This window comes from Perissodus microlepis, chromosome 19 (genome assembly GCF_051167445.1).
Source record: "Perissodus microlepis isolate ML-2025 ecotype Zambia chromosome 19, ASM5116744v1, whole genome shotgun sequence".
Classification (NCBI taxonomy): Eukaryota; Metazoa; Chordata; class Actinopteri; order Cichliformes; family Cichlidae; genus Perissodus; species Perissodus microlepis.
The window spans coordinates 18983608-19006979 of record NC_140479.1 but is presented as its reverse complement, the minus strand read 5'-3'; the positions used below and the strand labels follow the sequence as shown (position 1 = coordinate 19006979).

General features: G+C 42.3%; 2 protein-coding genes across 6 annotated transcripts in view; both read right to left on the bottom strand.

Annotated features, from left to right (window-relative positions):
- The window catches only part of dtnbb (dystrobrevin, beta b), a 38492-nt gene extending 36560 nt beyond the window's left edge, over positions 1–1932 (bottom strand). For 2 of the 5 annotated variants that reach the window (XM_084914161.1, XM_084914163.1), the window contains exon 1: positions 1703–1931. The gene's annotated coding sequence lies outside the window, so the exon portion shown is untranslated. Of the gene's footprint in view, positions 1–1702 lie in introns of all 5 variants that reach the window. The other 3 variants (XM_084914162.1, XM_084914165.1, XM_084914164.1) reach the window with 3 other exon arrangements.
- Positions 1933–6918: 4986 nt separating this feature from the next.
- On the bottom strand, positions 6919–23364 carry asxl2 (ASXL transcriptional regulator 2). Its single transcript, XM_084914192.1, has 12 exons — positions 23169–23364; positions 21360–21442; positions 19999–20107; positions 19629–19770; positions 16450–16568; positions 15446–15566; positions 15099–15158; positions 14310–14470; positions 13943–14039; positions 13730–13835; positions 11672–12404; positions 6919–11361 (listed from the first exon to the last, which is right to left on the bottom strand). Exons 1-12 carry the CDS (start codon positions 23223–23225, stop codon positions 9565–9567), a joined length of 3585 nt encoding a protein of 1194 aa, XP_084770318.1. The 5' UTR covers positions 23226–23364; the 3' UTR covers positions 6919–9564.
- Between the last annotated feature and the right edge of the window lie 8 nt (positions 23365–23372).

Genomic DNA, 23372 nt, shown 5'->3' with positions numbered 1-23372 from the left:
CAAGAAGCCCCCCCCCCTTTTTTATTTTGCTTTCACTTCTATCCAACCTTGTTTTAGACAGACTGATCTCTAGTGTTATGACAGAGCCTATTTCCAGTCACAAACTCGCACCTCTCCCTTGTCTTGAACATTTCTCTGTGCTGCTTACAAGAGTCAGCAAAGATTTTTAAAGGGGACGCTTCATTGAAATTAAGTTTTAAATAATAGATATTAATATAATAAGAGCCACATCTAAAGACTATTCTCAACATCAAACAATCTGCTGATATTTTTCTCAAATGTTCAATTAATATTTTTGCCATACGACAGCTTTGGGTGATATCTTTAACTACAGCCTGGCTTTCTAACAAGCAAAACCTCCCACTTCCTAAACAGCGGGTTGAGTAAAGCAGAAAATCCAGTTGTGGGAATCTGATGTTTGCTTGAAAAACCAAACGAAATGTCAGATTTTTTCCAAATAATTAATTTTTTTGAGCAACTGAATGACTCATCTTCAGCTCTTTGACAACAACCACTCGTTTCACAAGCAGCAATAAACCACTCTGTGTAATAGTCAAAAACCAGCTTCAGTGCTTATAAACACCATCACATGTCTTTGGAGCTGGCAAAGCATGGTAGTTTGGATAAAGTCAGACCAATTATATATCATAATTGTGATTCTAAATAGAGAAAAAAAAAGAGCCTTGGGGGCATTTTTAGAGCAGATATGTCAAAGAGGCACGATTGCCCTTTGGCGAAATGGTTAAAAAACATTTGTTATACAGTGGAAGACCCAGCAGAGACATGTCAGCAAAATATCACAATGGTTCATTGTAAATAAATTCCCCCTATGAGGTAACTGCTGAAATTCATGAGTATGCAACAAGGGTTGCACACTGGCAGTTCGTGTTCACAGACGTGTAACCAGAGCCTGTAAGCAGATGACAGTTTAACGGTTAAGTTGATTATTTGATGGAAGTTTTTAATAATTCATGCCAAAATAAATTCAGCACATTCAGATCACAGTCGGTGTGATCACTGTTTCACCGGTCCCGATCAATGGGGTTTCTGGCTAGTGCCATTTATTCATTTCCCCATAAACAATCACAAGCTCGTAATAATTTGGATGTCAGATGCTTGCAGTGAAGTCAGACTGTGTAGTAATCATCACAGGCCTGGAAAGGTGCATTTTACTGTAACCGCACCTTCAGCTCCAAGGTAATGACAACATCCTTTGACGCGAGTCAACATAAGGACTCGGTTACTGCAGTATCTCTCCGCCGCTGATATCATTCACTTCTCCCTTTCTACGAGCCTTAATTCTAACGCTGAGCAGCACCGCAACACTTAAAAATCACTTCTAAAGCGACGGCAGAGCATCAACGCAGCCATGTTGCTGATTTAACCGCCTATTTACCTTATTTCCGCAGTGGGGAATGTGTGTCGTGATGTCCATACATTTATTTTTTATTTTTTTAATTTGTATTTTTTTGGTTAACAAACAATGACAATTCTGCATTTCTTCAAATCCTACTGGTGTCTCCACAGCCAAGTAAGATACATGGCGGGGAATTGGCCTTTACCGGAGGAAAATCGCGCAGGTTGCGTTTAGAGCATCATCATCATCGGTGGCAGCAGCAGCAGAATCAGATAGGGAGGATGTAAGTGGCTATGGGCGAATAAGGGGGATATTTCCTCCGTGCTGGACAGCCCCACTTCTCACCTTTAATAAATCCACGCGTTTCCCCTGATGTTAAAGCTGTCCGGGCGATGAGAAACAGCTCGGACCATCCATCGTCGTTTTTCAAGCCCCTCTCCCGTCTCATCCGACTTCAGTCTTCGCAACTGCGGTTGTAGCCGCACACAGAAACGTAGAGGAGCCCTGCTCCGCTCGGCATCGTCAGCGACCCAGCGGCAGAGGACAGTAGATACAAGCAGGCACGAAGATGCCATGCGCGACCAACTACTAGTACACTTTACGCATGTGCGCACGCACGCTGGTTAAAGGCGCACTACTATTATTAATACCGCTGTTACTCTGAAATATAATCCCCAATATTATACACTGAACAGGAAGAAGCACAGAATTCATTTAGACTCATTTAAAGGGATACTGCAGCAGTTTGGGACTTTCATAAAGAGGGGAAAGAAAGAGATGTGGCCGGCGCAAATACTTTCTAAAAGACCGGAAAAGTATCATGACTTTCTAGTTGTCTGGAGAACCAAGCTCCATAACTCCTGGGCTCTACATTTCCCATAATGCAGCTCAACAGCGTCATAGAGCGTTCCTGTTCTTTATTCAACAACTGGATAATATACTGACCCCAAATGTTTTTAAATATTAAATTAAATATAGTGTGGTGGACCACTAGAGGGCTCCACTCACACCCAGTGTATAGGAAGTGTGTTCCTGTGTTTTGTGGCGCGATATGCGCAGTTGATGTTGGAGACGAATAAAGTTGGAGTGAGAACTGAGAGCTCTGTGTCGTTAATGCTTACCTCTACATTGGTGACCCCTGACTCGAGCATGCAACGGGCCGCAGATAACGCAGACTCCGCTATGGATGCATCAGCGGCCGCCGGACCTCCGCCTCCTGTTGCAGCTATGTTCGCTGTGGCGCTGAAACTGCCGGACTTTTGGCTCCATGACCCCCAGTCATGGTTTGTACACGTGGAGGCTCAGTTCGCCCTTTGCGGCATCTCGGCTGACGACACGAAGTATCACCATGTGGTGGCCTCGCTCGACCCGCTGGCCACCCGTCGCGCGATGACGCTCCTCCGGGACCCACCCGCCCAAGGGAAATACGCCGCCCTCAAGGAGCTGCTTCTTCGGCGCTATGCCCTCTCCGACGCTGAACGAGCCGAAAAGCTCCTCAACCTGTCAGGCTTGGGTGGCGGTACCCCGCTCGAGCTCATGGAGAACATGCTATCGTTGCTCGGGCCGGATGACGGTGGTTTCCTCTTCGCCCACCTCTTCCTCCGCCAACTACCGGCCGCCGTGAGAGCTGTCCTCGCAAACTCCCCGCTTCTGCCTGCGAAGGATTATCGCTCCCTGGCTGAAGAAGCGGATCGCATTCTCCTGGCTAGCCGCACTTTCGACGTTCACGCCCTGGCTACAGACTCGCCGCCTCCACCTGCCTCCCCCGGAGCATCCGCCCCCTTGCTGACGGCAGGGATTGCTACACGCCGGCACCACGGAAAGAGCATCTGTTTCTACCATCAGCGTTTTGGCGACAGAGCGCGTCGCTGCCTGCCGCCTTGCGCTTTCACGGCCCAGGGAAACGGACCCGCCAGCGTGCCGTAGCAGCCGCGACCGCTGGCAATACAGAAAGGCTGCTCTTCATAGAGGACTCGCGCTCCGGGAGACGTTTTCTCGTGGACTCCGGCTCCCAGAAGAGCCTCCTTCCCCCTACCGGTGCCGACGGACTAGCAGCGAACTGTGGGCCGCAGCTCATTGCAGCTAATGGCTCTCCCATCAAAACGTTTGGGGAAAGGTTGGTGACTGTTTGTTTTCATGGCCGGGATTTCCAGTGGAACTTTGTTGTTGCCGCTAGCTCTGTACCTATTTTAGGTGCTGATTTCCTGTGTGCTCATGGACTGCTTGTCGATGTTGCTAACAGACGTTTAATCGATGCTCTCTCGTTTTCTTCGCTACCCTGTTTTACTCGGGCCGCCGAGCCCCTGATTCGGGCTAATGTAGTGACCTCCGGGGATGCTTTTCAGCGTTTGCTTGTAGAGTTTCCATCGCTGTCTGTCCCTAATTTCTCTAGCACGGTAACGAAGCATGGGGTTGAGCATTATATTCCCACGGTCGGGCCCCCGGTGTTCGCGCGCACGCGCCGCCTCGACCCCACGAAACTGTCCGTCGCTCGGGAAGAGTTTGCAGCCATGGAGCGCCTTGGCATTGTACAGCGTTCGAACAGTGCATGGGCCTCTCCGCTTCACATGGTGCCCAAATCGGACGGTCGGTGGCGGCCATGCGGAGATTTCCGCCGTTTAAATAATGCCACGGAGAATGACCGTTACCGCATCCCCCACATTCAGGATTTTTCTGCCAATCTCGCCGGAACGTCGATTTTTTCTAAAATTGACTTGGTGCGGGGGTATCACCAAGTTCCCGTGCGCGCCGAAGACGTTCCTAAAACCGCTGTCATTACCCCCTTCGGCTTGTTCGAGTTTTTGCGCATGCCGTTTGGCCTGAAAGGTGCCGCCCAGACCTTTCAGCGGCTGATGGACTCCGTTTTGCGTGGGCTGCCGTCCGTTTTTGTTTATCTGGACGATATATTGGTGGCCAGCTGCTCAGCGAGCCAGCACGAGTCCCATCTGCGCCAGGTTTTCCAGCGTTTGGCAGCGCACGGCCTGATCATCAACCCTTCCAAGTGCCAGTTTGGGTTACCTGTTCCGGATTTCCTCGGGCACCGCATTTCCGCTGAAGGTGTGGTTCCGTTGCCCGACAGAGTCCAGGCCGTTTCGGCTTTTCCGCGTCCCACGTCGGTTAAAGCATTGCAGGAGTTCTTGGGGATGATAAATTTTTACAACCGCTTTCTCCCCAGAGCTGCCCACCTGCTACAGCCACTCCATGCTGCCTTAAAAGGTAAAACGGGCAAAGATCCGGTTGACTGGCGGCCGGAACGCGTCCATGCGTTTTCCGCAGCCAAGTCTGCGCTGGCTGAGGCCGCCCTGCTGGCCCACCCGCTTCCATCGGCAGAGATCGCGTTGACCACCGACGCGTCCGACGTGGCAGTGGGTGGGGTGTTGGAACAGCGGGTTTCAGGTCTCTGGCAACCGCTCGCCTTTTTCAGTCGTACGCTCCGGGATGCTGAACGCAAGTACAGTGTTTTTGACAGGGAGTTGCTGGCCCTGCACCTCGCGACACGACATTTTCGTTTTTTCCTCGAGGGTCGCAACTTTACTGCGTACGTTGACCACAAACCTTTGACGTTTGCGATGTCCAAGGTCTCTGACCCATGGAGCGCACGCCAGCAGCACCAGTTGGCGGCCGTTTCAGAGTTTACCACAGACATTCAGCATGTGGCTGGTAAGTCCAATCACGTCGCTGACTGTCTCTCACGTGTGTTGGTTTCTCCGGTGTATGTCGGCGTCGACTACGCTGCCATGGCCGCCGAGCAACGTGCTGACCCGGATGTCCTTGCCCTTCGGTCAACAAAAACGGGCCTCGTGCTGGAGGACACCCCGGTGTGGGACGGCGGTCCGCACTTTCTTTGCGACGTTTGCTCGGGCATGCTCGGTGCATGCCCTCTCTCATCCCGGCATCCGGGCCTCGGTCAAGCTGGTCAGCGCCAGGTTTGTTTGGCCGGGCATTCGCAAGGCGGTGAAAGAATGTGCGGCGGTTTGTATCCCATGCCAACGCTCGAAAATCCACCGGCACACACAGGCACCCCTTGAACCTTTCCGTGTCCCGGGTAGGCGTTTCGATCACGTTCATGTGGACCTGGTTGGTCCCTTGCCGCAGTCACAGGGTTTCACGCACCTTTTGACTGTGGTGGACCGCACGACCAGGTGGCCGGAGGCGGTACCCCTGGCGTCCACGGCAGCGGTGACGGTGGCCAGGGCATTTTTGTCAACGTGGGTTTCACGTTTCGGTCCCCCTGTTGACATTACCTCGGACAGGGGCCCCCAGTTTGTTTCGGAGCTTTGGTCTGCTATGGCTGACGGCCTGGGGGTCAAGGTCCACCGCACCACAGCATACCACCCGCAAGCTAATGGGATGTGTGAACGGTTTCACCGGTCACTTAAGGCCGCGCTCCGGGCTTCCTTAACAAGTGGTGACTGGGTCGACCGTCTTCCGTGGGTTTTGCTGGGATTGCGTAGCGTGGTTAAAGAAGACCTCGGGGTTTCCCCGGCTGAACTGGTCCTCGGCCAGCCTCTCCGGGTCCCTGGGGAATTCTTACCTGAGAGCCCTCCCCCATGTTTCGATACCTCTTTGTTGCCTTTTCGCCCCCCAAGAGACTCATTTCCTGTTCCTGTGCACCACTGCCTGCCTGACACTTTTGTTCCGAGTTCGTTGGACTCTGCTCGTTTCGTTTTCGTCAGGCACGATGCCCATAGGACTCCGCTGCGTCCACCATATGACGGGCCATACAGGGTTCTTAAACCAGGCGACAAACATTTCATTTTGGACTTTGGCGGTCGGCAGGAGGTTGTCTCTGTTGACAGACTTAAGCCTGCACATGTTATGCAGGAGGATCAGGTGGTCCCGGCCCAGGTCCCTCGCCGCGGCCGCCCACCTGCCACCGGGCTGATGGATTCTGTTTTTTCCCCCAGGAGCGACCCAAAATCAACGGAGTCCGAGTCGTCTGCAGCTTTTTCTGACCGCCAGTGCCAGCCTCGCTCCCGGGCTGGGTTGCCCTCTGTCAGTTCCCCACCCCCCCCGGTTCAGCCGTTCCGGCCGTTTGCTTAAGCCCCGGGTCCTGGACTAGTTCTGCTGGGTGTTCGGGGGGCATGTGTGGTGGACCACTAGAGGGCTCCACTCACACCCAGTGTATAGGAAGTGTGTTCCTGTGTTTTGTGGCGCGATATGCGCAGTTTATGTTGGAGACGAATAAAGAAGGAGTGAGAACTGAGAGCTCTGTGTCGTTGATGCTTACCTCCACAATAGTTTATTTTTTGAAGCTATTTAATGAAAATAATACTCCCTCCCCCTCCCCAACTGGGACAGTGTGGTGACCTCACATAAAAACATGTATCCCTCCTAAGGGCAGAGATCTTTAAGAGACACCCCACCACATTTCTTTTTTACATTTTTCTAAGACAGTCAGTAATCAGGGTTATTATGTCAAAATTTGGAGCAACAGAATTTTTTTGTCAGAATATATATATATATATATATATATATATATATATATATATAAAAAAAAATTATAAATAGTACCAAAGAAAAAAAAATACAATAAAATGAAGAAGCAGTCAAAGAAGAAACTTTTTCCATTATTATTTATTCATAATATTCTATTACTTTGATAAAATACACTTTGTTTACAAGTTCTGATTACTATATTACATTCACCTGGAGTTTTAAATGGAGACAAAATGACACTGACATTAAAGAAATTCACCTAGTGTCAAACATGACATTAAAAGAAGGAGGAGGGAAAAAAAGTGGAGACCCCCCCCCCCCCCCTTCTTCCAGCCATTTTCTATATGATGTGCTCTACACATCCAAATGCACACACACAGTTAGCCTTAGTATTGATTGGGACTGCTGTTGGACTCATGTTTCAGTCATCATTGACCAAAATTTCAGCTGCCTTTAGGATTGAGAATGATTGTTGTTAATATTTTTTTGCAGTGCAATCCAGTCCAGCAGGACTCTAACATCACTTTCAACCAAATATGACGTAAAATGTTTAACGGGGATCAAAAATGAGAATAAAAAAAGACATCTGTATCACTAATTCAAACATCATTATGTCATTAATAAGTGAAATTTCTATGCCTTGTGAAAATCCTGCTAGATTCTAGCCCTCAAAAACAACTTTCCACAAGACACACCCACCAAATAAAAAATAAAACTATATTAATTGAATGACTTTTAAATGGTGCATTAAAACATTATCTTTTCATAAAGTGATGACGCAAATAGACAAGTAAAAGCTACACTTTAGACAACATCTTCATTGAAAAATATAGACCAATGGATTCACTAAAAAACCTGGACCATACAGAATATCAGATACCTGGACTATCTGAAAAGTGATTATTCTGCACGGTGGTCTGTCCAGCCTAGAAAAAAAAAAAACACTATAGGAAAGAACGGGACAGCCAATATATTAATATAGTAAATACCCTGTTGATTTGTCAAAAACAATTAGCAAATAGATCTTTTATATTAAAATATATTAATTAAAATATATTACTTTGATTAACTAGTCAGACATTTAAAAACAACTTCTGATTATTTTTTGTTTTCTTTAAGGTGACTTTGGCATACTACCTTGGAAATAATTGCTATAAAAGAGGTCATGTTTTGTACCTCCAGGAGATTCTAAAATATAGTAGATGTGTCAATATTTGTAACCAGCAAAAACACAAAACTTTTGGAGATAACACTTCAAACACAGTGGCCTTTTTACAAGTCAGTACGCACTAAGCACTAATGTTAAAATCATCATAACGGGCCTGCAAAGGTTATAACAAGTGCTGACACCACTAATGTGTTGTGCATCACAAAGACAAATTACTGTTGATTAAATACATATGTGACAAATATCATTTTTACAATACTTCCAACCACAGTATTATAGAGGATCACTCTCTTAATTTCCTGGAAAAAGGCCACGTTAAAGTGAAGTGTTACACTCACTTATTGATGTATTGGTGACATATTGTACCTGTTTTTAGCATATTTCACTGTTCTTCTCTATTTTCATTCCACAGTAAAAAAACAAAACAAAAAAAGAAAAACATTTTGAAATAAAGAGCCAGTTATGCTCAAGCAAGGTGTGCAGCACGAATAAAATAACAATATTTCTACATCTAGGCAAATACCATACATGAGCAAGTATATACAGCAAAATAACAAAATTGTCAGCATTTTCTCCCCCCGTCTTGAGTGTTTAAATTAAGTTTGCCACTGCTGATTTATCTATACAGACGCACAAGCATTAGAAATCCCACACCAAGGGAGATCATATCCACAAACCTGATTTTGGGGAGGAAATGCTGATTCACGCAGTAGGAAGTGACTTCAGACCTTCATTGGAAGTGAAAAGATCTTAATTTACCAACAAGGATTATAGAGGAATTATATATGATTCGCTTTTCTTTAGGTTTGATTTTAAGTGCTGTACACCATTATTACTTTATATCCAGGTGGTTTTCAAGTGCTTTGCCTTGGAAACAAGTCAGGTTGATTTATATAAAGTATAATTCAAAAATCACTCTATATCTTCTTACTAAAACTATACATGTTCATTTCTAGTTCTTAAATCTGAGTGTGTTCAGTAATAAAAGTACAGTTTCATATAAAATAGTTACTGTAAGTTGCATTTCCCTGCCACACGTGCATAAATGCCAAATAGGAGGTACTCTACATCAAATGATTATCATTAGCGCCCTTTTTCTTCTTTTTTTTCTTCTTTTTTTTGCCGTTAAACCATAACTGATTAGGACCAATAATAAAAAGTGTCAGTCTAAAGCACAACAGTCATTATGTTCTAAAAAAAAAATAGCAACATTCATTTTCCCTCCTCAAAAAAAACAAACAAACAAAAAAACTAGACATAAACTATATATATATTTAAAAAAATATATCACACTAATCTAGCCAAGTGCAAACACTGCCAGTTTTCATTTCTCACATATCTGACAACATTTGATTGAAAATGGATTGGCATTTCTATGACACAATTGCACAAAACAACTTTTCTTAGATGTTAGTGGAAAAACAAGACCATCCAGTGTAAATCCTTGCCTTTCCCACAACGAACCGATCTTAGAGCCGTTTTCTCCAGAGTGTGACATAACACGTTTCAGCCTATTATGCACTGATTCTAAAACACTTGCTTCTGCTTTGTGCTGTGACAATACAACTCTAACCATTTTTTTGTTACTGTTAATTTAATATCATCGTACCACTAAACACGAGACACATAGTTTTGAGGGGCCTATGCAGTCATCATGGCAAAAAGCTCCACACCCCTTGCACATGATCATTGCCTTCAGTCGGCAGTAGCATTTAGACTGGACGTCCTCCATGTTGGAGCCCTCAATGAATGACTGTTCAGGTGAGGGCTCGCCCTGGTGGCCGTGGTCTAATGAGTGACCAGCGGGTATGGTGGTGACAGTCACTGAGAAGGACATAACGCTCCCGTGGATGCCACCACGATCAGCTTCTGATGAGGATGTGGAAGAGCTGGTGCCTGCAGTGCTGCGGTTCAAAGTGTGAGGTACGGACATGCTGATAGTGCCACCGTAGCATGACGCTACCGGGGGTTCCTGATTATCGAGTGTTCTCTGGGATTGAAAGGCAGTCGGCCGCTGGTGACTGGGATCCACGTGGGTAAGATATGGCTCGGAGTTTCCTTGATTACTATTGCAGAGTTCGAGGTGCCTTCGGTGTGATTGAGAAAAGGGGCTGGTGTCTTTGGTGGTTGCGCTGGTGTTGTTGTTATCACCACCAGCTTCAATATACTCTGATCCAGGCTCAGTCTTTATGTTATAGTGATGCTGAAAGCCCGCTGGTTCATTAGACTTGCCTACTGAGCATCTTTGCTGCTCTGTTTTGACCCCAGAAGGAAACAGAAAAACTTTCCTGGCTGGTTGGTCCTCCTTGGCTGCGTCCTCTGCTTCTGTGGTTTCCCTTTTTGTGCTGGTTACAGACGTGTTTGGAATGGCAGACAGGTGAAGTCTCCTGCTCTCTGATCCTCTGCCATACGTGGAGACATTGAGCAGGTAATGTCCTGTCATGGCAGGCCTTGGCATCCTCCTTCGACCCAAAAAACCAACAGAAATCCTGGATCGATCCTGTCGCTCTTCTGCGTGCATCAGTTGCTGAACTTTGTACTGAGGTGACTGAGGCCCTACACCCCCTCCATAAGGCTGACTTTGTTGGACTTTCCTCTGCATTAGAGCCTGTAGGATCTGCTCCTGAGTCTCCTTGTCAGGAAGTTCCCTGTGATGTTTTGTGTTTTCTGAGAAAACACCAGCTCGGCCTGATGTATTGAACTTCTCAGCCCTGTGCTCAGCAGAATGTAACGCCTTTCCCATACTACCAGAGGAGAAGTTTGACATCTTTACTTCCACCTTGGATAGCGGTTTTGGGAGGATCTGCTCCAGTGGAACTTCTTTGCCCTGCAGAAGCTGAGTGACCAGCGGGTTGTTTGCAGGGATGCAGGAGCTGATTCTGGTTGTTGATCCAGCAGTTAATGGGATTTCCTGTTCCTTTGAAGCATGCACCAATGATGGTTGTGCTGATACACTTGAACTCTTTTGGACGCTATGGATTCCTGTACTGACAGTACCAGCAGAAAGACTTGTATGTTTTTCTTCAGTTTTGCTTAAGTACTTCTGAGACTGGTTTGGGCTACATGGACCAAAAGAGTCCACTTGGCAAGGAGAAGATATACTAAACTGTGTGGCTGCTAACCTAGCAGATCCCTGTGGGGATGTCGGGCTGGATAAGTGGTGTGTCTGCTCACTACTGCCTCCACCTGGCCCTGGGCCTGGCACCGCCCCCTTTGAAGCAGATGATGCTGCTGCTGCTGCTGCACGTTGTGCTCGGGCAAGCTGAGCTTTGGCTTTGATATCTGCCAAAGTGCGAGCGCCAGTACGGCATGGGCTACTAAGTGGGCTTGGGAGGGGAGTCCTCGGTGAGATCTGGCTAGGTGACACAGGCAAGGGAAGAATTCGTGATACTGGGATCTGCAAAATGGGAAAAAAACAAAACAGAGATGAATTCCCATTTGTATATCTAAAAAATATCAATTAAAAAAAATATAACAATATAAATAGGCTTCAAGCTGTATCCTATTTTAATTTTTCTCACACGTACAAAACAACAAACTCTGGGATTTACTGGGAAAACTCTAAGTCTTTGGAGCATAGTGAGACTAACAATATACTGAGCAAGTATAGTTGCCCAACTCTGAAAAGATAAAGCTACAGACCTGTCAGGTCCGCTCAGAAAATAGAGTGATCTGAGCAGACTTTGAGCTGCCACATTTATTCCTACCTTTAGTGGTGGAACCCTCTGATTTGTTGTTGAAGTTGGTGTAGCAGGGCTGGATATGGATGATGCTGAGGGAGACACAGATGAGAATGAAGACACTGAAGAAACTGAAGACATGCGGGGTCTTTTCTCTGGTGTTACTTCACCCTCTATCTCACTGAGAGACTTCCTTTTCAGCGGCTCTGAGGAGCCACTGGGCTCAGAGATGACCTCTTCGCTCTCTGCAGCAGGCTTAACCATAGACACCGACTGAACTTCTTTCAACTCTGAACTAGCCTTTGGTGGAGGGCTGCTGTCCACAGACAACTGGGAGCGTTCAGTTTTCTCCTCCTTCATGTCTTCCTTGCGCTCCTTTTCTGGCATTGTAGATGCTGCACTCCATTCACCACGTTTCTCAACCTCTGGTGCTCTCACTGCAGCCGCCAGTCCAGTATTTGCGGTTGTATTCATCTTCCGATCCTCAGCATACTGTGAGCGTCGCGTCTTCATGGGTTCTGCAGTAAAGACAGGCTCTTTTTGAGCAGGCAGTGCTTTCAGAGGCTCCTGTGACGATGTCTGCACTGGCTTTACGTCTTTTGCAGGAGCATCAGTCAGGCAGCTGTCCTTGGTGCACTTAGATTCCTCTAGTGCTTGAGCGACAGGTCCTGTCTGATGAGAGGGGGACTGAGGCCTGGCAGACTCCTGATTCAAATCAGCCTTTGTCAGCTCTTTGGATTCCTCATAGCTGAGCCCCGAACTGTACAATAGAAAGGGAGACAAAGAAAAAGGGAGGAAAAAAAACATGAATCTATGAATTAAGTCTTTCTTGAATGAGGAAAAAGTCATTAAACACTTAGCTTTTAAATTCTTTTTTAAAAAATACACAAGAAGAGTTTTGAAAATGACAATAGCCCAAACAAACTAAAAACTATTAATCGGCTAGTATTGTTTTATTCATTGTAGTATTTTACTTTTCAATCTGTTCTTTTTTCTTATGAATAGCTTAATTTTTAACAACAAACTTGACAACAAATGACAAATCTTTGAATCACAGAATCTAATCTGAAGTTGTGCATTAAAAGTGAAACTGTTGGAAACAATTCATACATCCATAAAACTAATGACACTTATGAGCGCTATCTGGGCATTGCACTGACATGCTATTTTGCCCTGTTTGGTTAATCTGTTCCAATATGTTATACAGAAAGTAAATATCCTTTAGAAACAGATATTCAATCAATATTCTTAAGAAAAGTGACTGTTCCATGTTCCTTTTGTAAATACTACAAGTACTAAGATTTTAGTCTTTTTTGATATTTAAGAAAAATTACTACACTGCAAGCTAAGGGAGGGTGTAACCTAGGCCAGTTTTTGTAGATATAATTTCCTAATGTCCCCTAAAGTTCCCCTAGAGGATGATGGAAAAGATGACAGCTGTAAAAGTGAACTAACTGAAGGTGTGTGTGACTGTGCCATGGCTGTTTAGACCAGGCATGAGTGACTGATGTCATCTGATACAGGACACCAAGGACAATATATAAAGAAAATTAAATAAAACCTGTCCTGATATCTTATTAAAAACTCTGCCAGGTCAGGATTAGATGACCTTTGGTAAGACTGAGAACTCTTTTCGGCTCTCATTTTCTTTGAAAGCCTTCAAAGGGCTTTCTGAGAGTGAAGACATGGGTTTTTTTACAGTTAAAGTAAGAAGTGGGTTTAGGTTAAGGTTTGGATAAAGATGTCACACTTATTTGTGATGGTTAAACTTGGGATTAGGTGGGGTTAGAGTCTCGGGAAAGCAATAACACCAATATATGTCCTCACAAGAAAAGCCAAGCAAACATGCCTCATACTCATTCTCCCTGAACACAGAGATTCTAAAATTTTAGCTAAAATATTAGAATTGGTCATCTAAACAACCCCAAACCTACGACACACTTATTCGGGGCTAAAGATCTTCACCTGCCAAGTGGAGACCGAACAGCTGGACTGACAGATTAGCAAGATACTGTATGATGTCCAAGTTCATGAGAACTAGGTAGGATTAGTGGATCAAGAAATTATAAATGAAACAGAACCTACTTCTCCCCATAATAGTTTTCAAAGAAGGCTTCCTTCCAGTGCTCAACTTTCTTTTCCTTCTCAATTTCTTGACGCATTCGGAGCTGCAATTCAGGAGTGAATTCCCCTAAAAATGGAAGAGTCACAAAAGAGCAAATGTAAACCTTGGTGTTGTGCTTTTTTTTTTATGTGAATTGAATTTTGCAGTTATGAACTGAAAGCTTTTGAACTAACCCTCAGCCAGCCTGTCTTTCCAAGACTGAGCTGCTGATGTGAAAAACTCATTGTTTAAGGCAGAGCTAGTGACCTTCAGAAGGCCGTCCATGCAAGCCTGAGGAGAGAAGGCACAATGTTATGACTAATAGCATGACGATCAACATCACTGCATCGGTACATTGACTTTATTTGGATTCTGCCTATGATATAGAAATTGCATCAAGAATCATACAAATGTTTTACAGAGATTAAAAAGATATTTTATGAGGCATATATCAAATAATGACTGACAGATACTGCACACAGCAACAATTTTACTTACACATTTACATTTAATGTAATATAAATAGCAAACGTTATAACATATGTATAATTTTAGGGCTACCTGGCGGTCTACTTCTGGCAGAAGTTTGACCAGCCTTTGCTGGCAGTCTGGAGGCAAGACAGAGAAAGTGTGCTTGTTGATGATTGCTCGCAAGTTGGTGTTAACCAAAATAGAGTCTGGCGTCTCCACGTCTATTTTATACTTGGCACGTTTTATCTGCCCTGCGATACAAACAAAACAGGAAACAGATGTAAACCAAGGGAGATTCAATAATGCAAAGAAACAACTGTGAATTCTGTAGTTCACTTTTAAATGTAGTAAAATAATTTGTTTTACTTAACTGTTTTCTGTCAAAGTAGAATAATTTTACTTACACCTAAGAAATAACTATGCAGACAATTAATTCTAGATTACAAGCAGACACAGAAAAGCTGAACATATAAAGTTATACCCAACCGTCAGATTATTCTTAACACTCGAAACAAAAAGACTCAAAGGTTTCTTACTGTAAATAATTTGGTTAACCCGATGTTAGAAAATTTCACTCACATATGAATTAATAGTGCATCTGTGACTGTTTGTGGCATACTAATGAATATTTGTGCTATCAGGCTGATTAATGTGGGACTGATTTAAAATACACCAAGAGGTTCTTATTGTGTGCCATTGTGCTCCTAACTGTCCTAAAGAGTATTTTTATTTGCTTCTTAAAAACAAAGCAGGACTACAGGGAAACTTAATTTTGTTAGTGTGATCTACTAAGTGCTAACTTTTTTCTGTTAAATATTATAATTAAATCATGAACATTTCCACACAACTGATTTAAATAAAAGCAGTTGTCTGAATTACCTGCACTGAGGCGACTGGACCTTTGGGGAACCTTTCTGGGTACGACTGGGTGGCATAAATCTGTTTGGAAAGAAGAAGAGGAGCAAAAGGAAATGCTCTGAGAAATGAAAGCCAGAGATCTGACTGCTTCAGTTTCCACATTAAAGCTGCCAATTATATGAGTCATGTTTGGATGATGATGATACATAACCTTTTGTAGTCTAGCTATAAAAACCTGCAATAATAAACAGGATAATTCCCAGAACTACATCACTATCCATCATCTATCTACAAAACTGTGAGTAATATCATGCAATTAACATCAGTAAACTATCCAACAATTTGGCAATGTAAGAGTTACCACCTACCAGTTTTTGTTGTAATGTTATCTGCCATGTCTTTAAGGGTTTTCAGAAGCAGTCTTGGACTGGAGGAGGTTGGCATTCCCCCCTGTCTACGCTGGTTTCTCTGCTGCTGCTGCTTTAGGGCCTTAAAATGAACAACACAGAAAGACGCAAATAGCCAGCAGTATGAGAAAAACAGAGTGTGAATATGTGTAACCCTCTGTTTCCCTGCAATTGCTCCCCAAGGGCCACTTGCCTGGTTAAATAACAGCTAAATAACAGCAGAGCAATGGAACATAGGTTGCATAACAGAGGCATAAATCATCGCCTTGCTGTAAATCTGAGAACAAGTCAGATCAAATTTGTCACAAATTTCTCTACACATTTAAAGAAGCAAAGAAAGGAGGTCCACCACCATAGGAAACAATAAACAGATCCGTCCAGTAATGTTTCAGCCAAGTCGCCATCTTGTAGTGTTACCTACGCCCAAATAATGAATACAAATTCACACCAGCACAGATGGAGTGAATTACAATGTGTGCAATCAAATGAAATCTAATTAAATGGAACACAAAAGGCAAAAGACAGCCAATGGGAAATGAGTTCTTTGAAAACATTAATACTGTAAAAAAACAAAAAAAAACAAAACCGCTACAGGCATTTCTCTCTGATGTTTGAAATAATCAGCAAGATGTCAGACAGAGAACAAAAAAACAAAGAACACCAGCTGAAACACTACCATTGAGTTATGTGCTGCCAATTAAAACAAAGTAATGAACATAATCATACAAATTTAATTGCTTATTGTAGCCCAAAAAGAGCCCAAGTCTAAGACTCCACACTCTGTATACCGATGTAAAAACAAAAGGGTGGATTTGCATAGTGCAGAACACAGAATGAGTGATTTATATGGGAGTGGGGTGTGGCAGGAACTCATGTTACTCATCTGAGTAGGCAGAATAAGTTAACAACTTAAATGTATGTTTAAAAAAAGAAAAACAACAAGAAATATATGTTGTTTGCTGTACCTGTTTCAAAGCTTTCTTGCTGTGTTTCTGCGAGGGAGAGATGAGCTTGCTGGTGGGGACAGATGGCGACGAGCATCGAGGCTGTGGAGACGACGGCTGTGACTGCAGCTTGGAGGGAACTATGAAATACAGAAGCACAAAACAGATGTTACCAAATACATTTCCTGAGGGCGGTGTGCAGACTTTATAACATTGTGCTTTTGTTTTGGCGAAACTGAAACCAATTCTGTAGACAAAGAAGCAGATTACATTACCTTACTAAAATATCATATTGTTAAAAATGAGCTCAACTTCAGAACAATCCCCCTCCTACTACCTGCCTTCTGTTTCTTACAGAACATCTTTCTACATTCTGCAGCAGTTCCTTCCCAGTGCTGCCTAATTTGCATTTGACTTTGCAGTCCTTTGCATCGATTATTTCAAAAATAAAGCAATATCAGAGCCCTCCTACTCAGCTGTAAACCAAGGTCATTTGCTTGGTTCTTTCAAGTTGTGCATAATGAGGAAGTGGTCACGGGTCATACTGAGAAAATTCAGTTTCCTGTTTTAACCGTCACTTAAGTTATTCAAGTGGCAGTGAGAAATAATAAGAATCGGTAAGACCACAACCTGAGGAAAACAAAATAATTGGCACTTGATGAAAAGCTCCCTCTCTCAAACTGCATTGCAATCAGGCACAATCAGGTGTTCATTTCACAATAAAGCAATATCTTAACCCCACAGAATCACAAAAGATCAGAAACCGTTGTAATGTGGCTGTTGTGCGCTGCCAGCAGGCTCTCGGTGAACAATTATCAGACAGCATTAAGGACAAAGTAAAGCTCAAAGATAAAACCCACCTTTCGCTATCATCATGTTCAGTGCTGCGTGTATTCCAGGAAATGTTTTTGATGAGGTGGTGTATTTTATGTTTGTGGTAAAGCCACTTTCCAACTTGGCATGTCTAGTGTGACTTGAGCTAGTTTCCGGTGTTTCCACAATAACCTACATCATCAGCTGACAGGGGGGTGTTAACTCTAACTGGCATAACCAATCAGCTACAATCACCTAAAAAAAAAAAAAAGCCAAACATCTATTGCATTATGATCTGTTGATGGTTTTTTTTCCTTCTCTGTTGACTGATGAACAGTGATGACACTTCAGCAAAAAACACACGCTTACTCTTTAATAAACGTTAACAGGGGTTGCATCTAAAGGTGTTTAAGGAGTTAGTAAAGACATATTTCAGTGCTTTATTAAGTAGTATTCACTGTTAATCTACATAGGTGGTCTGGAAGTTAGATAATGGTGACATATTTCAAATCTATAACACTGATCAACAAGTGTTTTGGTACTTTTTCAAAATTTACTTTTTGACCCCAAATCTGAAAACCATTTTCATCTGGTTAAGCCGTTCCAAGTACTGGACAACTGGGATGACTGAACACACACAGCAATGTGTTTCAACATTTAAGATGTAAGTTTGGTCTCGAGAAAAGTGAAGCCAAAATCAACAAAGATGTTTTTGTTAGTCCTGAAATCCGTGAACTGATGCTTGATGATGAGTTTGAAAGGAAATTGTAGCCAGCTGGATCAGCAGCATAGGAAACATTTGTGCAAGTAGCCAGAATTTTCTTGGCAATCTCAGAGCAGAGAACTTGTGTTTAACATGCTGAAATCATATCAGTTAATGATATGATGTTATTGTTTTCTCAACGTTCCATCAAATCTGAGCGATGTCAGTGATGAGCATGGTGAAAAATTTAATCAAGATATTAAAGTGATGGAAAACTGATATCAGCAAAAATTTAATCCGAGGATGAAGGGTGATTACTGTTAATTCTTGCAAGGAGAGACAGATATACAAGCAAAAAACCAAGTGCCTCGAACATTTTTAAGTGCGCTGAAAATGTGCTTTATTGTGTCTCTCATATCACCTTCTTGTTTATTTTCAGAAAAAAAACACATTAAAACTGTTTTAATGGGAAATAGTTAACATTCCAGAGATTGCACTGATACATTATAATGATATTCAAGCGTTAAAAGAATATGATGGGTACTTCCAAAATCTTATGCGCAAACGTTAATTAGATTTCATATCTAAAATCAGCTTCTCACTGCAAACTCCAGCTTCCTTCCATAGTCCAAAGACATGCAACTAAAACTAGTTTAACCAGGTTAGCTAGTTTGAATTAGTTCTACTGGAAATCTAAGGTGTAATGTTGAATGTGAGCACAAATGGTTGTGTGGCTCCATCAACTAGCCCTGCGATAGACTGGCAACCTGTTTAGGGTGTACCGAACCTTTCATCTGTAATAGCTGGATTAGGTTCCAGCCCCACTGCAACCCTAAATTGGATAAGCAGAGGAAGATGGATGGATAATTTTGTTTGAAATCTGCAGGAAATATAAGCTAAACATGTAATCGAGCTATTAAGAATGAGACCCTTTCTTCATGGCAGACAATCTGACTGTTCAAACTGCCCATTTATTCACTCTGTAGTCTACTATCCAGTAGAGTAAATCAGCCATTCTGCAGTGCATTTCAAAATCACAGCTGCAAATTTCATCCATTACAAGTATATACTGGTACAGTTCATACACTGACTTGGACCATAATGTTTGAGCAGTCTGCTGTCACAAGTTAAAAAACAAATACTCATTACATATTGATAGAATATGATTTTCTTACCCTCTGAGAATTCCTGGTGAACACTTAAAACTAAAAGACCTACCAAAACTGTATTTGAGACATCAGGTACAACTAAATCTTTGGCATGTCTGAAATGTGATGCTAAGTAGCCTGCTTATCAAATATTTACTTTAACAGAATTTACTGCTTTACATCAATTATGTTAATTCACAGTTACAGCTAAAATCTTCATCATTCTTAGCTAAATAAAAAATACTTTATATAAAGCACACATTTTTGTGTTATGAAGTATTTCAATGCAATGGTAAGTTATGATAATTACAATGAGTACTTATTTTTTTTTAAAAAGCCATAATTACAAATTAGATTACAAACAGACAGCACATATTAATCTTGTAGCAGTAAAGGTAGGACCAAATTATCTTGCAACAAAGAAATGTATAATTATTTGCAAAACAACAGTCTGGAAACTCATTCCAAACAAGTGACTTTAAAATTTATGGTCATGTGTAAGTTAATTAAAGAACCTGTATGCAAGGGCACAATACCTCTTCGCATCCACCTTCCTCTCCTGCCCTCTTGACTGATAGCACTACTGTTGTTTTCTGAGCTTCGAGAGTCAGAAAGATTGTCACTGCTCTCCTCAGAGCCCTCTTCCGACAGCTCCTTCACCACATCTGAGATGTCCTTCTATATGAAAAACAGAGCAAAAGACTCCATGTTATTTTTATGCAGCAAACAGAGCGGAGGAACAGTTAAGCAGAAGTAAATAAGAAAAATGACCAGCTACGGCATGTACATTCATAACTTAATTTGTGTCCAGGTACCCGAAAAGCTGCAATTAGCAAAGAAAAACATGTGCTAGTTCTTTTTTCCTGTATTGGCTGAGTAGTAAACAGTGCCTTGTGTCTCACAAACCTTTAATGTGTAGACTCCCATTCTGCCTGGAACTTTGTAGAAGATTCCCTCCTCACCACGAGAGTTCGTGTGCAGCATTGCATTCAGACACGCCAGCGGTGAAGTTCCGCTGGATCACAAGAGGAAAAACACAGTTTACACATCTGTTCCCCCATAAATCAGATGGCTGGGAAAAGACGAAGGAAGGGGAGAGGTTGGTCTGGTAACTTCGGAGAAGCTGCTATCATGCATCAGGAAAACATGTGTGAGTTTAGGTCAGATTTGCATCAGTGCAGTTAGAGGGGAAATTTGCTCTGTGCTTTATGAGAAATCAGCTGCAGAAGACTGATCCAATGCTCATCTAATTAAAGTGATGGACCGATATTCACAGAATAAAGGGGTCTGACATAAAAATGCCTGTTGCAAAAAAATTAATCTGTCAAGCTTTGCTTGAGTCATGCACAAATCTAGACTGACAAATTGAACCTTACTTTTTTTTTTTTGTCAAATTGCATTTGTGCTGCTTTACACAGTATAACACAGCGGTCCCCAACCTTTTTTGCGCCACGGACCGGTTTATGCCCGACAATATTTTCACGGACCGGCCTTTAAGGTGTCGTGGATAAATACAACAAAATAAAACTAGTACCAGTATCGAAAAAAAGAAGATTTATTCATAACACACGTGAAAAGACCCAGGAAAACCGAGTTAACAATAAAAACGATAACAAAATAACGCTGAAAACCGATAAAAACCCTGAAAACCACAGATTTCAGACCTGAGCCTCAACTCTCGCGGCCCGGTACCAAACGACTCACGGACCGGTACCGGTCCGAGGCCCGGGGGTTGGGGACCGCTGGTATAACACATAAGGCTTTGAACAATATAATTACTAGAAAAAACCAAAGACTATTTTTAATTTTTGGGAAATTACTCTAGTTATGCTTAAATATTTCTAATTTTTATTTTGTTAATTACTCGGAAAAAAAAATGAAAATGTAATTTTTATGCAACACGTGGCTGTGGAAGCTCAAACTATGAATGTAGCATTGCATTTTTATGCAACCTCACCTAGAACATGTTATTCCTATTAACATGCAAAAAGGCAACTCCAAACAAACCTGCATTGCTGTGAGTTTGTTAAGATAAGCGGTGGGGGCTACTTTTTCTTACCTTCTGGATGAGAATAGTGACAGTGAAACAAAAAGAAATAAAACAATTATTAATTGAGTAAAGTAACTGTGACTATGTGAATAACAAAAAGGCACATGATATGAGCAGCTGAGAAATGACAGATGACACCTGTAGTGCTCTCATGAAAATGTCTCAGATATGAAGTGTATCTGCAGCTCCAAAGCTATGACAACAAGGACCTGTGTACCTTATTTCCTTAAGTCTTTCTCTTTGGATCACTTGCAAGATCTCTTTATGGCTCATAGGTGTATTAGGGTACTTCTCCAGAACCTAGAAAATAAAAATGCAGATGATTATATTTTGCTGATAGATTATTTAAAGGAAAAATATTCAGAAATTAAGAGGCAGCCCCAAGGTTACTTCATTAAAGATATCACATTTTTTACACATCAGTAAAATTAAATTAAAATAAATAACCATAGGAACAACACTCCTCACTCCCCAAGATATTTCTGTACTGTTCGGCAAGCTAACAGGATTTTATCTGTAGTAGGAGGTACAGGCTCCCCTTATGTAAGTATAACCACTATAAATATCCATTTGTTTCTCTGTCAGTTAAACTGCGAAGTACTCATGACTGACTGACAGAGAAGTAGCAAAGGTTTTGAAGCTTTTTTTAAAATCTACTAATTGTTATGTGTTCTAATGACTGTGTGCCTTTTTAGGGTTTTTGTCTTGATTTTTATTGATTTTCAATGCAAGACTTGCCTGATCCAGGACGATTTCCTCAATCTTAGCTTAAAGCCTGAGCAATTTATGCAAAAACTCAACTAGTTTGTACTATGGTTAAAATGATCCAGTCAACAAGCACAGCACAGTTGTGTTTTGTATTTCTTTCTTTTTTCCACTATTAGAAATATATTTGGCATGAATATTTTGCAATCTCTGGAGAAAATGCACAGAATCCGTCTAGTAATAAATAAGGGGTGGTAAATTATTAAGCTGTAAGTTTCATTTGGGTTTGAGGTAGATGCACCACCTTATGCTGTAACATCAAACTTCTCTGAGTGTTGGCTGAAAAAAAACATGACAATAAAAGCTTCTCATAACAGTATAATAATAATAATTATAATAATAATAATAATAACATACCAGCAACTTTAAATCGGTAATTTTAAAAAACTACTATGGGTGACCTTAAGATGTAGCGCTTACACTTTTCCCAAACCCTCTCGAAAAGCCTTGAATTACTTTAGCTAGTGTTTTGAGCACTGCAATGAAACATAACTTTATGAGTCCTACAAACGTTATCGCTATTTATTTTCTATGCAGTTAGCATACTACACGCTGTGCGGAAACTATTAAGTGTAAATACCTGTATGAAGCTAACGCAACGCGTTACAGCCGATTGCAATGTGCTTAAATTATAAATTACTATTGGACATTTTGATAATTTTATAGTCGTTAGCATGCTATGCTGTCAGCTAGCTCAATGCTAACAACATATATTGTACTCTTGCAAAACGCTGGCATGACTAGACGGACTTTGTCATCGATTTTGTAGTTAAGTAGTTTGCTCTTGGGTTGCTTTAACTACGGAAACAGGAGGTTTTGTAGTGGTTCATTTCCAAATAATACAAATCAAACTTGTTGACGAACAGAGTTGCGTTAGCAGGCGCTAGCCCATGCTAGTCGCGCTAGCGCGCAACATTGGCGTGATTACTTCACGGTTACTTCATTGGACTTAATATCCTACGAGACCTGTCAGCCTTACTATCCCCACAAAACACATACAGCGGATTCAGAGGCATACTTGGGTGCACATGACTTATATTTATTTCGCTGTATTTATGCTTTGAGGTGCCACTTGATGAAAGCTACAAGGCTAGTAGTGACAGCGGTCTTTCCAAATGTCGAACAGTCAACACAGGCCTTGCGCGGTGCACGCAACATTTCATCTTCACCAGCAGGTCGTGAACTCATAAACACAGTTGTACAAGTGGGAGCGTTCAAGGAAAACAACCACAACAAACGCTACATAAAACACCAAGAATACCGTTTTCGCTGCTTCCGCCCACGTCCTCCCCTTCTTCTTCTTCTGTCTCTCCCTCATTGCGAATGTCCTGTTGCAGAGTAGTCTTCAATTTCTGTTTCAGTTAAAATGTTGCTTTAGTTACCGCGTAAGATCCACTCCGTCTGCCATGTTGGACTTACTGTAAAAGAGTCATGTGACTCTAAAAGAAACGTCATCTTACTGTAT